At 43.4% G+C, this 13,717-nt stretch overlaps 1 protein-coding gene across 1 annotated transcript; it reads right to left on the minus strand.

The window, feature by feature from the left end:
- Positions 1–3,493: 3,493 nt before the first annotated feature.
- On the minus strand, positions 3,494–13,272 carry LOC141000352 (acylamino-acid-releasing enzyme). Its single transcript, XM_073471059.1, has 21 exons — positions 12,896–13,272; positions 11,436–11,571; positions 10,991–11,066; positions 10,827–10,902; positions 10,496–10,608; positions 10,218–10,352; positions 9,823–9,914; positions 9,040–9,077; positions 8,818–8,939; positions 8,672–8,732; positions 8,189–8,283; positions 7,781–7,832; positions 6,911–7,014; positions 6,590–6,722; positions 6,382–6,465; positions 6,176–6,256; positions 5,707–5,795; positions 5,380–5,573; positions 5,173–5,275; positions 3,883–3,989; positions 3,494–3,779 (listed from the first exon to the last, which is right to left on the minus strand). The coding sequence occupies exons 1-21, from the start codon at positions 13,020–13,022 to the stop codon at positions 3,647–3,649; spliced, it is 2,151 nt and encodes a 716-aa protein (XP_073327160.1). The 5' UTR covers positions 13,023–13,272; the 3' UTR covers positions 3,494–3,646.
- Positions 13,273–13,717: the final 445 nt, after the last annotated feature.

Raw genomic sequence — 13,717 nt, forward strand, 5'->3', positions numbered from 1 at the left:
AGTATGTGGGAAATATAGCTCATTCGCTTTCTTGCAAAGAGAAGATCAATGCCACTCTCATGTTTATACGGTCAATATGAAGCTTTAGCTAGCAACGGGTTAGCTTAGTTTAGGATAAAGCCTTGAAACCAACCTGTCTTTGCTCAAAGGTAACAGAATCCACCTATCAGCACCTTCCACGAGTTTTGTCCTCAGCGTGTGGTTGCCAGGCAAACAGACAATCCAGGAAGTTATTGCACACAACAGAAATTGTTATTTTATATAAAACCATGTAAAAAGAAATAAAATATTGTTTTAACCTGTCTGATTTTACTTTTGGTATCTTGGGACGCAGCCCCGCTAGCTGTTTGCTCTTTTCCATTATTTATGTTCAGCTATGCTAACCACCTGCTGGTTGTAGCATCATATTTAGTATAAATACATGAGACTGGAATCAATCTTCTCATCTAACTCTTAACTCTTAATATTAATAATATTCTTATTCTTAATATTCCTTTAATTCATGGGAGACAACAGTTTGATCTAAAGTACTCACAAGACTGCCAAAGAAAATGTTTTATAGACAGAGCACTACATAGCAGCACATGATGAATTTCAGTTTCCACTTGTGTGAAAGAGAAACAATGACAATGAAAATGAACCAAAATGAAATTTAATTTGCAGATTGAGCAGTATAAATGTGCCTGGAACATTTAATGGCGATGATTGAACACTTTCCATGTGCACGTTCCAGGAGCTTCCCTCTGGCTCCGTCCTCGAGCCAGAATGTCTTCTAATGGGAAGATTTACCATGAAATTTGCTGAGTGAATTCATGCATCCTTGGGAATGAAGCCTTCACTCACTGATGTCTGTTTGCCGGACAATTTAACCCGACCTGGCTCTCCCCTGTTTTATTCTCCTCAGCTTTTTCCATCATTCTCTGCCGTGCTGTGTTTTCTCTGTCTTCTTTCTCTGCAGCCGGCTGGAGAGGGGAAGCACCAGAACAAACCACATCCAAAGGGCTCTTTGTCCTCCAGCGTCAGAAAGCACACTTGCACTCTTCCCTCCCTTTGTCTGCCTACCTCCTACATCCACCCAGCATGAGCATGAGTCTTTCCCCTGTCTTCAGCTCTCAACAATGCCTCATCTCTGTGTCCCGGCCCACACACCAGAATACCACAGCGGGGCGCCCCGAACTTCTCCCGCTATCAGGCACCCAGTCGCCTTTGTCTCGCTCCGCTTTTCTTTATCTGTCGCTTCCTCATCAACGCAGTCTCTCAATCTGCATCCTTTTCTCCCTCCATCTCTCAAATTGGTGACCTCACCCAACACCCACATTACAGTGACTTCATCAGGCGGCAGCTGCATTCAAGGCCGCAGAGAAAAAGTGTTGGTGGAGGGGACAATTAACACCGCCGCTGTGTCTGGGACACCAGGGTGAGACTGCTGAGAGGAAACTTCTGGAACATATCAACCACCTCGACCTAATACCATCTGAGGCACTTAATCTTTGAAAATCTGCATCTGTGAAATTCATTTGTCAGCAGTATCAGTTGAAGGAATGACCACTTGTGTTGTCTGGGAAATGAAAGTGGTGGGACTGTTGAAGGTCGCTATGAAGTCTCAACAAAGCCACCAACGCACTGACAAACACAGGGAGTGCTTTCCTCAGAAACTGCACCTCTTATCAGTGTCCCACGTCTCAGATGTTTTCACATGTTGCCCCTATTCTTTTAGAGACAGAGGTAACATTTGTGCATTAAAATGCCAAAAAAACGACTGGAGCTTTGTTCAGGGCTGATTCTAGCTTTTTGGGGGGACCTATGCAAAATGTTGTATGTTGGCTGATATTTTGTGAAAGTGTTATGTGTGTCGGGGGGATCCCATATGCTTTTTATCTATTTTATTTGTTTGAACAAAATTATATATACAGTGTCCTCATAAAGCACAGCAAGATGGAAGGTAGAATAAATAATTTTCAGTATTACTGTGTAACAGAGTCTGGTCTCCTCAGTGTTATTTCCTTCAAGTCTCAAGACAAACAGATAGCTCTTGTTTTAGCTTGTTCTTATTATCTATTACGACTAATTTTCGGGACAAACAGGACAGAATTCGGGATTTGAGAACAGATCGTAGTTCAGGACTGTCCCAAATTTTTCAGGATGCTGGTCGCCCTGGTGCTGAGTCACCACGACGAGGTGCCCCCTGATCCTATCAGACACACCCAGTTTAGTCAATCAGTTATATACATCACAATTTTGTTTCAGCATGGGGCCCCCTGGTGGCTTCTTGGAACCTGCGCAACCGCATAGTCTGCATACAGCAAGAAACGGCCAAAATTGTCCAAAGCCCAAAAAATCTGTAATTGAACGGTGCAGTTCATTTGTTTCGCCTGTTGCTATAACCCCCTGGGAAAACATCAGAGGATGCATCAAAGATTGAGGAAAGAAGTCAGCAAATTAGACAACATAATGTGAATAAAACTTTAAAACATTACCTTTTCAGTGAATATTTCTGCTCAATTCACTTAGATTTTCATCAGGAATGGGGGTTGTTTAACAACGAAAGCCCATGCTCCCACACTACTTACGTCTTTTGTTTTGATTGAGAGCCCCCTAGCAGCAGAAATTACATACTGCGTGTTTGTGGACAGGGTTGGTTTGCTGAATGATACAGAAAATCTGTAATGCTAATCCCACAATTTGAACTGCCAAGTGCCAAATGGAGGAAAGACAATGTGAAACAGCGTCTGGTGAGGAGACGTAAATATCTGGTAAGCAAGAGAGCCAGATATTTTCCTCAAGAGATGATCACCATGACAAAAAAAATCCAGAACTGAGGGAAACAGCCAGAGTCAGGAAGAGATCACTTTGTCGGATCTTGTCTGTAAGTTTGAACTTTGTTACAACGGATTATTTGTTCGGGCAGCACAGCAAGGAAGGTGGTCAACAGCCTCAATTTAAGAGTCCAGATGAGGTTTCGTGTGGTTTGGGTGATTTACAGCTCTGTAGTGGGTCCGTGTGGTTACAAGGCCTCAGATGTCAGATTTTGAAATGTGACTGTTCAAGTTTCATGCAGCACTTTGAGCTCTGGATCTCTTTGACTCTGATGATGGTGAGTCAGGCCAACAAGAAGGTCGCACTTGCACAACAAAAAAAACAACTTATTTTAATGTGCAATGGCATTTGTGTGCATTTAGACTGAAGCATCCATGTATATATGTTTTATGATGTTAAATTATATATTTTCAATGGAATAGATGTTGAGAGAAAAGGAAAACTGTTACATAGACAGAGTGTGCCATCTGCTGGACAGTGTGCTGATTACATGTACTGCACTGTACGTGTAAAACTGCATGTGACACAGTCTCAACAGGCATACAATTAGGCAGTCATCTTGCCAGATGAGTGAGGAGTAATATCTTTTGTCTGGAAAAATGAATAATAAATGTGATGATAATTATCACTTGATTGTTGAACTGAGTGATCAAACACAACATAATCCACACATCACTACAGGTTTGTAAAAGTTTCTTTATTACATGCTTTGATTTAGAAATGAGTTTACAAAATGTTGAACAATGTAACATACAGAATGTTTTTTGTTTTGTTATTAAAAAGGCAGTGGTGTGTTCAAGTCTGTCAACTGCTGTGATGGTCAGCTAATTCAGCAGCAGAACTCCTTTTGGTGTGTGTGTGTTTGGAGATGCTGCTGCAGCCACAGCACCGTGTTGAGGAAGCAGTCGGCCAGCGTGTCCACTCTGGACAGAGAATGTCCATCGTCTGGGAACCACAACAATCTGGAGGGACAAACAGAACAACAGGCACACAATTATTAGTTTCGATGAGACACAGGGTGAGGACAGCATGACTGATTTAAAACCTCTGTATGCTCTGTTGTACCTGACAGGTGAAGCTCTGCTCTTCAGTGCTTTGTAGAGCTCCAGACCCTGGTGAGGAGACACTCGCCTGTCTCTGCCCCCCAGCATCAGCAGCACTGGAGCCTTGATCTACAATACACACAGATAAACACACTGTACCAACACACTTGGCTTCATGGCAGTTTCTGCAGATTTTGATGAGGTTTCTGTAGGTTCTTGTCGCCTTACAAAGAATGCAACGAACAACTACAGTTCCTTTATAAAAAAAAAAAAATATGCTTTTGCTCTTTATTTGTTGCTGATCTGTCTCTCCTCCTCAGTGTTGTGTATGAGCAGTCTCTCTCTCTCTCTGAGTGTGTGTGTGCTTCTGATTGAGAGCAGGTTGGACCTGCTGATTGGCTTGCTCAGCTTGATTGCTGACACGGGATTGGTCAGAGGGAGGAGAGGAGCCCTTTTTGAACAGCCAGCTGACTGCAATCTCCCTCTCCACCAATCTTCCACTTCCAACATGGACCAGTGTCTAGTTTGACTAGTGGTTTATTTGTGATGTAAACGAGTTGTGAGTAACTCAGCTGCAGTACAGTTTGTAATTTTGTAAATAGACAGACGGTGCTGTAGCATAGTAGGAGGGAGAAGCCCTTTTCTCCTGTTTATACTGATTTAGGAGTTAGGTAAGATTTTGTCTTTTGCTTATATTTTTGATTTGCAGCAGGAAGTTAGGGTAAACAGATTCTTTTGTTTGTTGTGTTGGCCTTGTTCTCCCTCTGAAGCAAAAATAAATGCTACTTTGAATATAACTCCTCTGTGACACTGGCTTTCTTGGGAGTGAAAAGAATGGGGAGACACACATCCTGTTATGTCCTGGGTTCCCCTAGACCAGGGGCGTAACACTCATCAGTATTGTAAATATTAAAATTCTGACTTTGAATATCTTCTCCAAAACTGCACCTTTTATTTCAGCTCAACAGTCAGGTCAAAATACACAAATCTAATTCTCAGACTGCCGTGGAATTAAAGGAAAAACTTTCCTTTATAATGTCCTCTTAAGTGTTTTTTTTCTCTATTACCAACTGCAAAACATAAACATTTTTAGGCGACTACTGATAAGGCTCTAAGAACAGCAAAATGACATCATTTTTCGTAGTTTGAGGTCTAATGAGCATTGCAGGCTCTAGAAGATGCTTGTAAGACTTTAGATTTCCAGCCTTGATATTGAGGCAGCTGCATAAAGTGACAAATACAAATAACATCTGTTTCTAAGAATATGTTGTTATTTGTACATTATATTAAATACATTTTAAGTCTGTCTGACCTGAGCAGCATGTGTGATGGGTGACTTCTCCAACATGGTGGCCAGGGCCTCAGCAGTAGGGATCTGGTCATATGAATACTGAAGCCCCACACTGCTGTAACGCCTGCAGACAGAGAGAGAGAGAGAGGATGAAAGATTCTGACTTTAAAGTGGTTGGGATGTGTTGCAGTTTGTGGATAAGTTGTTGTGTACGTGCACATGTCTCACCAGTCCACAATGTCACTGGTGCCCAGTAAAGTGGCAGCATTAATGACGGGGTTCCTGGCCGCACACGCTCTGTAGAAGTCTGGGTACTGACCAACCAGGTGACAGGAAAGGAAGCCCCCGTGTGAGCCGCCAACCACGGCCAAGCGTTTGGGATCAAGGGTGATGTCCGTCCGCAGCGCAGTGAGCACGGCCCTCTGGGGAAAGACACTCAGGTGAAATCGTTTTCAGCTGCAGGGCAGCACGAGTGTGCAGGCCTTCTACCTACAATTCGTCCTTTCCCTCCCTCCCTCATCATTACGACTCCTGAGATGCTGTGTGAGTCAGTACCTGCACATCTTTTACATCCTGGCTCCCGATCCGACCGATCAGAGACAAAATGCTGTCCTGGCCGAACCCTGTTGATCCTCTGTAGTTCACTAGGTAGAGAAAATAAAAAGAGGAGGAGAGACAGCTAAGAAAGAGGAATGGAAAAGTCTTTGATAATGTGAATCTATCAGGATTTTGTTTTTAGTTCTGTTCTGGTTTACACCAAATAAAACTAGAACGATTTGAACAGTTTTTCCTCACACAAGAAAAAGTCAGACCACTTTTACAGTAAACGTCTCTCATATTTTTGTGCTAAAATGAAACTAGTCGCTATGCTAAAGCTAAGCTAGCTGCTGATTGTAGCTTCATATTTAGTGTGCCCACATAACAGTGGCGTCAATCTTCTCATTTATGAAGGCAAATTAGTAAATGACCCAACATGTCAAACTTATTCTGTGGAGAAGCTGTCTGACAAACTGAGCTGTCTCACCCATGAGCACAGCTAAGCCAAGTTTAACCAGCCCAGCTGTGGTGCTGTTCCACTCTGCTGAGAACTGGGAGTGGGGGCCACCTGGGGGAGCAAACAACCACACATATAATCATATTATAAAGACAATCAAGTAAAATGTTTCAATATGTTTCCACCATGTAAACAGAAATACAGCAACCAGTCAAATATGTGAAGTTAATGCAGACCATGGATGAAGACGACCAGAGGTGTCTTGGCATCGTGGAGGGGACGAGGTGGTTTCACCAGGACGGCCCCGAAGTCTAAACCAGCTGATGAAAGGAGACACACACACACACACACACACACACACACACAAATTTACATTTATCATAATTTTGACGCAGTGGTGTGTGTGTGTGTGTGTGTGTGCGTGTGTGTGTGTCTCATCCTCACAGAAGTGTGTGTTGTCTTCCTCCGGTTGAGGTGTAACATCTAGAACTGACCAGTGAAAGTCAAAGGTCGTGATGGGCTGCTGCAGGGTTCGCCAGGTCACATCCTCACCTGCAGAGGGGAGGAAACCCACTCTCTAATCACACACACACACACACACACACACACACACACACACACACACACAGATATAAGAAACACAACACAGATTACTATGACTGCTATGCTAAAATACAGTTTACTGCATTGTGAAACAAGATGAGTTTGTTTTATCAACCACATTTGTGTTTGTCTTTGTGTGTGTATGTGTGTGTGCTGTCTGACCAGAGTGGGAGGTGTGTTGGGGCTGGAGCAACAGACGACCATCAGGTCTTTCTGGAGTGTCAGCAGCTTCCAGCTACCATATTGTTTGGAAACATCAGAGAGACCTGCAGAGGAGAGGAGGGAGCACAGAGAAACAAAGGCAGGAGTAAAGAGAGAAAGACATGATGAAGGAAAGAGTTAAAGCTCTGCTGACTGCGACATTCAGCTCTTGCAATACAACCTTCATCTGACCACTTCTTAAAATATAAATCTCAACAAAAATGTGATCAAATGTGGTGATTTATTAAATGTATCTGACTTTTATTTTATTTTATTTACTTATTCAATGTGTGCTCCTGTGGTGTTTGTTTAACTTTTGCCTCTTATTTTGAAATTTCCCGATAGGATGTTGGTGGCAACATCCTGTTGGTCTTGCCATACCTTCCTGTTCTCTCTTGTGCTCCTGATGATGAAGATGAGGAGGAGGTGGAGGAGGGGGAGGGGGGAGAGGAGGATCAGGAAGAGGATCTGGAGGTGGAGGAGGAGGAGGTGGAGGAGGAAGGTGAGAGTAAGTAGAAAGGGGAGAACCTGGAAGTGGAGTAAAAGGAGAAGGGGGAGGGGGAAGAAGAGGGGAAAGGGGAGCAGGAGAAAAAGGAGATGGCAGAGGAACAGCAGCAGGAGGAGGAGGAGGAGGAAAATGAAATGCATGGAAAGCAGGGGATAGGGGATGATGGGGAGGCCAACAGGGAGAAGGAGGAGGCGGAAGCAGAGGAGAGAGGGGAGGATGGGGGCAGGGAGAGGGAGGCGGAGGGAAACTAAGAGATGGAGATGAGGACAGAAGAGGAGGAGGAGGAGGAGGAGGTGGAGGTGGAGGAGAGGAAGGACTCTTACTATCAGAGAGGGACGTAACTTTGTTTGATCTTCTGTCGACCATAAACAGATCCTGAGAGAGAGGAAGAGAGTGAGCCAGTTATGGTGTGTACAAGATATAAAAAAAAAATAAAAATACAAAAACCTTTGCTTTGTAGGTAACAGTTACTCTCATGTCTGTGTATTAATCATGTTGCCGGAGCCAGGAGTTGATTAGCTTAGCTTAGCTTAGCATAAAGACTGGAAGTGAAGGGAAACAGCTAGCCTGGCTCTATTACAAGGTCACAAAATCTGCCTATGAGATCTTCTAAAGCTCACTGATGGACACAAGCTGTGGCTTTACATTTCGGCTTATGTACAGATCACACAAATAAAACAAAACAGGTTAAATGGTGATGTCAAACTACTCCTTAAATATGTGGTTGTTACCTTCCAGTTCCTGCGGGCGCTGCTGAACACCACTCTCTGACTGTCTGCAGACCAGCAGCAGGATGGCAGCGCTTCATACACACCTGCAAACTCACCTGAAACAGAGACACATGCATGCTCACAATGAAAATGTTAACATACTGATGTTTAGCAGGCATTTACCATATTCACCATCTTAACTTATCATGTTAGCTTGCTAATATTTGCTTATAAGCACTAAACACGAAGTACAGCTGAGTCTTTGATCATAAGCCAGACTGTTGGATCATTTTGACCTGAGGATGTCACTGGACGAAAGTTCAAAAATCCATCCGTACACTCAAAACTGTTAATGTCAACCACAGGATGGTGCTAGAGGAGAAGTTAGTAGGGTCATCGTCCAGGGACCATGAATGTGTGTTTTAAAAAAACAAAAACAAACGGCACTGTTATCCCTTGAGCCAAATCGCTAGTGTGGCTAAAAGCTAACAGTATGTGACCTACCAGGCTGTGCTCTGTTGACAACATCCAGCAGTGTGGAAGTCTTCCCGCTCTTCAGGTCCAGCTGTGGAGGATCAACAGTGATGGTTAATAAAAGCACAGACACACATGCATAAACACGCACAGACACACACACACACACAGAGTACCTGCTGCAGACTGAGGCACTGGCTGTGAGGACCAAACACTCGACCCTGCAGGTAGATGAGCGTGGACCCGTCTGGACTCAGCCTGGGACTGGACACAGACAGGTTGTGTCCAGACAGACACTCTGGTTTGGAGGGAGGAGGATGTGCAGGGATCAGATGAGCCGAGCAGACAGAGTGTGTGAGTTTGGTTCATTAACAAAGACACAAAGACAAAGTGCTCACCACAGTTTCCATCCAGGTCCAGCTTGAATAACGCTGACCTGAAACACAGTTTTTGGAGAAAGAGACACAAAATGAAGTTTCCACTGTTTAGTCTGAGGCCTGCTGTACAAATAAACTATTTTTACATGATTCAGTGAACTAAATGTTTTCTACTTGGTGCCTGGAAACACAAACAAGGTTTAACATCGTTTCTGCTTTTTCTGTTCAATCGCTTCTGTTTTCCATTTTCCTTTACAGTTTCAATTGATCGATTATGTAAATGATCATTTATAGTGCTTTTATACAGAGTATGTGTTTATATGGAAGCCCATTTCGGCCAATTAAAGAAAAGAATTGATCAAAACTTGTTTTAAATCCCCATGGTAAGTCATAATTATGGGATAAAAAGGAAAGTAAACCATGGAAACTGCCATTAAACTTAAAAACATAAAATTAAATAATTATGAGATTAGGTTTTCATTAATTTTTGGAGGAAATAGGCTTCTATAGGTTTCAAGAACAAGAAGTCCATTGTTTGTTTGTTTGTTTGTTTGTTTGTTTACAAAAGACCAATAGTGATTAAAGGGTTTGTTAAAGGGGAAAAATTAGAAGAAGTTATATGCCAGTTTTTTCTCTGATATTTTTCTTTTTATTACTTCTCGAATTAACGGATGATTTTTACGGCAATGTTAATAAAACTCACTTCACATTATTTTGGTTTATTTTAATGCCTGTTACGTTGTTGCTGATGCTGTTCTTCATGCAGACTCAGGCTGAATTCAGAAGACAGAGCAGCTGTCTCACCTGCGGTTGGAGCAGAACTTCAGTCCGAGTCTGAACGGTTCGTGGTACCAACCGACAAAAAACACAGACTGACTGCCGGGAGCCCACAGAGCCTGGAGGACAAAACACACACACACACACACACACACACACACACACACACACACACACACACACACCGATTGATAATTACAGAAAAACCTATCCATGTGTAAAAAGTGCAGAGAACATCCTATTGTTTGTATCAGTATTATTGCAGATGGCAGTAAATCTGCACTGGAATTTATACTCCAACACAAAGACTTTGGGATACCGATTTCACACTTGACATCCATAAATTAACAGTCCAAAAACATCTAAAGCCTGCAGAGTCAGGTGAGGGAGCTGAAAGTCTTTCTGTCCTCATCTGTTCTCACCTGTCCAGGTGAGACATCAGGCGGGACGCCCTGCAGCACGCTGACAAAGCCGATCTGCAGATTCACCGCACAAAGCACCGGAGCGCTCTTATTGGTCAGACCCTCGCCCCAGTCTTCACTGTACACACTCCGGTCCTATTGGAGCACAATTACACACACAAGCAAAATAAAAGACAAAAACACGCAACGCTGTATAATTAATGACATGATTGCATGTCATCTTTTGTTTGTGTATGTGTGTGTGTATGTGTGTGTGTGTGTGTGTGAGTGTGTAATACCTTCAAACATGCAGATTTCCCATCATGTGTTTCTGCTGATGTGTTCTTGCTCTTCTCAGCTACATACAGCAGTTTGTTCTCACACTCCGACCAGGACAGACAGCCAAACTGGGCTGGAAACACACACACACACACACACACACACACACACACACACACACACACACACACACACACAGTAAAAAGTATATATAGGCACATGAACACACAACAATACAGACGCACAATAAGTCATACTTCTCAAATGTGGATAATACTATATAGGTTGATGTGACTTGGTTAGTGATGCTGAGCTTGCTGAAATAAGACAAACCTGAAACGTGTGTCTTACCGTCATCGTACACTCTGCCGTGTCTATTGAGAGCAGTCAGGTTGAGGCTTTTCCTGAGGCCCTGGGGGTCCCATATCTAAACAGCAACATCCATAAACAACAACAGTCTGTCAAAACGCTCAAACATGGACTTTACAGAGGATATTTCCGTCTAATTTCCTCACCTCGAGGAGCTGGTGGCCTCCTGTTTCCCTGACAACAGCCCTCCGGCCTCGGATGGGAGAGAGTCCGGTCAGTAATCTGAAGAGCAGAAGAGAAATAGACTGTTGATTAAAGAAAAATGAACAGCAAGCTGAAAATCAATGTTCCACTGCCCTCTCTGGTTAAAGATTAAACGATACAACTGCTGCTACAATATTTGGGAAATTGTTTTATATTCCAGTTGGTCTGGATAAACAAATGGAAATGTGGATAAAAACAGTGTGTGCGGAAGTATGTCAGCCCTTTGGTCAGCAATGCCAAATATATGACCAAATGTTCATATCGTATGCTGCTCGGATCTCATATTCAGGCTGCAGCAACATGGTCCGAGCATTCAATCAATTCAGTAGCAAGATCTCAGTGAAATCTGAGTGAGTATTTTGTGAATGTATATTTGAGTGTACTCACTCTCCAGACACAGGGACACAGGGTCCTGGCGGGAGGACAGTCTTGATGCTCTTGCGGTCATTGCTGTCTGCGATCAGAGTCCACTGCTGCGAGTAGCGAATTCTGGAGCCTCGGACCGGGTCGCTCTGACTCAACTCTGGATGTGGACACAATGAGACATTTTACAAAGTTGGGGTAAATAAAGGGACGCTTGATTATTTCAATAATCCAAATCTAAGCGATACAAACTTAGAGAGGACAATTCTTAGCCAGAAAATGCAAGCATCCTGGTATAAATGATCATTACACTGGTTGATTTGAACATTTATTGTGTTGTTCGTGTTATGTTGAGGCCATTAAAACAGGTGCTTTGTTTGGATGACCTGCATGTCCCTCCTTCAACCCCCAATCCAATGTACTGCACAGTATCCAATAAACAACGGTCAGGTACTCTCCCAGACAAACAGATGGGTTTACTCTGTAAACCTTTTTAAACCCTTAAGACAAGATCACTGGTGTCAGTCCCAGAGCGGCAGGTCACGGAAGCCAAAGAAAAGCTGAAAGTCAGAGGAAGTGTTTTATTTTTCTCTCACGATGGCCTTTAATTGTTTGCATTATTTACTAGCTGATTCAGGTTAACGTGATTATAAGAGGAGAGCAAGATATCTGGATGAATGTCCAAACTGTCATTAAAGCTCTTCACTTTCACATCAGGGTCTCACATGGTCATTTGAAAGGACATTCACAAATGGAAATTATGTCCATAAAGCTTTCATATTCATACATTCATTGTCCCCAGATGATGAACTATTTCCATATTAGACATTATTAGTTTTTCTCTTCTTGTGCCATCATCAGCCCAAATTGTCAGCTTTCCCTACATGAGCTGTGTTGGGCAAACTGGCATTCAACTTTAAAAGGAGCCCTAGTGTGCTTTATCAGTTTTTTCCTTTCTTTCAGTGTGTCATAGGTTCTTGTGCATGTGAAGAACTTGCAAGTCAAAAAACACATATCTGTGGCAACGGGAGCTCCTCTCTCCCACAACAAACACTGCTCCTGAAGCTCCTGAAACGCTGTCAGTAGCTCCGCCTTTAATTCCGCAACTTCGATGTCAAATTTCATCACCATGTCAGGCATTTGCATAATTTATGGCTATATTCCTGGTAGAAGTGAAGCTGAAAACATGACGGAGCTGACAGGAGACATGGTGAGCAGTGCTGGGTCAGGCATGTGTGAGCTGTCCAATCAGAGCAGACTGGGTCTTAAAGAGACAGGAGCTAAAACAGAGAGTCTCACACAGAAGGGAAATAAAGTGATGCAGCACTGGACAGTATGAGAAAAATAATGTGTTTTTTGAAGAACTATAGCATGTAAACCTATTCTAGTAGTAACCCAGACTACTTTATGAACCTGAAAATGAGCATAATATGTCTCCTGTAAGTGCCACAGTTTTAGCTTCTTGACTACGAATGGACGGTCACCTGCGGCCACAGTGAAGATGCGGAGCTCTGGGAGCTGCTCCTCAGTCACGTGGGCGGAAAGAGGCGCAGGGAGGGTGCTGACCTCCCCGTACACCCCGGTGATCTGTCCGGGCTCCATCTGTGCCATCACCGACCTGTCACACTGGCCCCGTCAACACCAGCAGCTCGGACACAAGTGCTAACTCATGCGTCGGACATTAGCATCAAACCGCGTCCCGTCAGCCGCTCGGAGGGTTCAGTCAGGCGTCAGGTTCGGTTTCCGCGCGGTTCCGTTCATGGATCCATCCACACCAGTCTGTCAATGATTTTATCGGCTCCCGTGGACTTGATTCAACATTTCACAACAATGATGTTCACTGCACCAGCGCCTCCATGTTGAATTCATGAATGGACGATACCACTTTAGTTCCGTTTGGAGGGGAGGTAGCAGAGGAGAGTGGCCACAAGGGGGCAGCAGAGGATCACTAAGGATGATTACCTTGTGATTTATTTAACATTTCATTACCAGCTATTAAATGTACAATATTCATCTTCGTTTTTATTTCATTTGTTTGAAGTTTTCTTCTCTGTGCGTTCAAGAGTACCCCTCTGTTCAGATGTGTTGAGAGTCTTAGTTATTAACATTGTATAACTTAAAGGTGCAATATGTAAGAATCACCACCTGTCAGCTCCATACTCAAAACAAATAAGGGGCAGCAGAGTAACCACTGAATGCTGCTTACTGTAGCTGTTAGCTCAATTAGCTGTGCAGCTAGCGGTTCTGACTGGGAACTCAGGGACCAGAGGAGTGTTAGTGTTGAAAAGTTGAGTAGCTTTGGACTT

This window comes from Pagrus major, chromosome 7 (genome assembly GCF_040436345.1).
Source record: "Pagrus major chromosome 7, Pma_NU_1.0".
Classification (NCBI taxonomy): domain Eukaryota; kingdom Metazoa; phylum Chordata; class Actinopteri; order Spariformes; family Sparidae; genus Pagrus; species Pagrus major.